This window comes from Limulus polyphemus, unplaced genomic scaffold, assembly GCF_000517525.1.
Source record: "Limulus polyphemus unplaced genomic scaffold, Limulus_polyphemus-2.1.2 Scaffold3225, whole genome shotgun sequence".
NCBI classification, from domain to species: domain Eukaryota; kingdom Metazoa; phylum Arthropoda; class Merostomata; order Xiphosura; family Limulidae; genus Limulus; species Limulus polyphemus.
Window position 1 is genome coordinate 75124 of NW_013668835.1, and position 1310 is coordinate 76433.

Below are 1310 nucleotides of genomic sequence, written 5' to 3' on the forward strand. Positions count from 1 at the left end.
GGTGGTGGTGGTACTTGCCCAGTCATTTTTGACAGGTTAGTATTATATAAATAGCTTTTTTAGTTATGCTGTTATCTTGTGCTTTTCAATGAACACATTAACAAAAATAATGCTTTGCTAATGTTTATGTTACCATATATAGCTCTAGTATTTGTTTTGGGTCTTGTAATCCAAGCTGCCTGGTTAGAGTTAGCATTTATTGAAAGGCCTACAATAAACATAGTTTACTGGGAATGTTATTAAACAGTTTTTCTGGCTGATAACCTGTACTATGCCACTTTAAAATATTTCCAATCATATTGTAATGTTTCATTTTGCTTGATATCCTCTAATAGAAGCTATATTTTGATAATATTTTAATCATTCTACATCTATATAGTTGATTATTTAGTCTGTTACAGTTTAGATTTATGTGTTATCTGGGTATACATATATGTGTTGATCTGTTCTTTTTTCAAAGGTTTATAGAGATGCTCCTGGATTAACAGAAACTCGAGCTACCTCATGCCACAGCCTTCAGATTTCACAGCTACAAGAAGAGGTGGTGGGACTTCGAGCAGAAAACTCAGCTCTACAGGAACAATTAGGAAGACATGAGGCTGAGTTGAATCGTGCACGCACTGCTTATATTAACTATCGTGAAGACAAAGACCGTCTTCAGCGGAAGGTAGGTACAAAACATTTAGTATGTTAATCTGTCTAATAAAGAAATGCACTAACTATCACACTTTTATAATATTTTTATTGTATCAGAACAACGTTTATACAAGTAATAATTATACATAGTGCTGTCTGAATGTGTAGCCCAGTCTGCAGTTTATATAAGCACTTTTGCTTTAATCTTCCATATGATATGTGTAGTAACTAATGAAATAACACTAGAAATGAATAAATGGACAAAATTAGTCTTTTAGAGGGTGGATTTACATAATTCTTACACATCAGACATTAAGTCAAAATATTAAGATGTAATGGTGAGATGAAAAAAAAATGTGAGGTAGGTGTAATCATTTAGTCCTTCTCCAACTAAATGCAAATATGTCAAAAATGTTTATTTGTTGAAAACAGTAAATAATTGGAGAAGGAGGGGGATAAAGGATGGTAATTAAAACGTTGATTTTTTTTATCTATACTATTATTCTGCTTGTTTGTATGTACGATCGTTATGCTTTCTGACCGAGAACTTGCTGCATAAGCATGCGTAGTTAAAATGTTTCCCCAAGAAAAACCTCGCATGCGCATTATTCACTCGACGACAAACAGTCTGCCTGCGGCAAAGAGCTGCAAAGCTCAGTGATCAAGTTGCTACA

The 1310-nt window shown here is 33.7% G+C and overlaps 1 protein-coding gene across 5 annotated transcripts in view; it reads left to right on the plus strand.

Moving 5' to 3' along the window:
* Nucleotides 1–1310, plus strand: part of LOC106468931 (colorectal mutant cancer protein-like) — an 89638-nt gene that overhangs the window by 74408 nt on the left and 13920 nt on the right. For all 5 annotated transcript variants that reach the window (XM_022397329.1, XM_022397330.1, XM_022397332.1 and 2 more), the window contains one exon: nucleotides 461–667. In XM_022397329.1, coding sequence (XP_022253037.1) covers nucleotides 461–667 — 207 coding nt within the window. The remainder of the gene's footprint in view (nucleotides 1–460; nucleotides 668–1310) is intronic.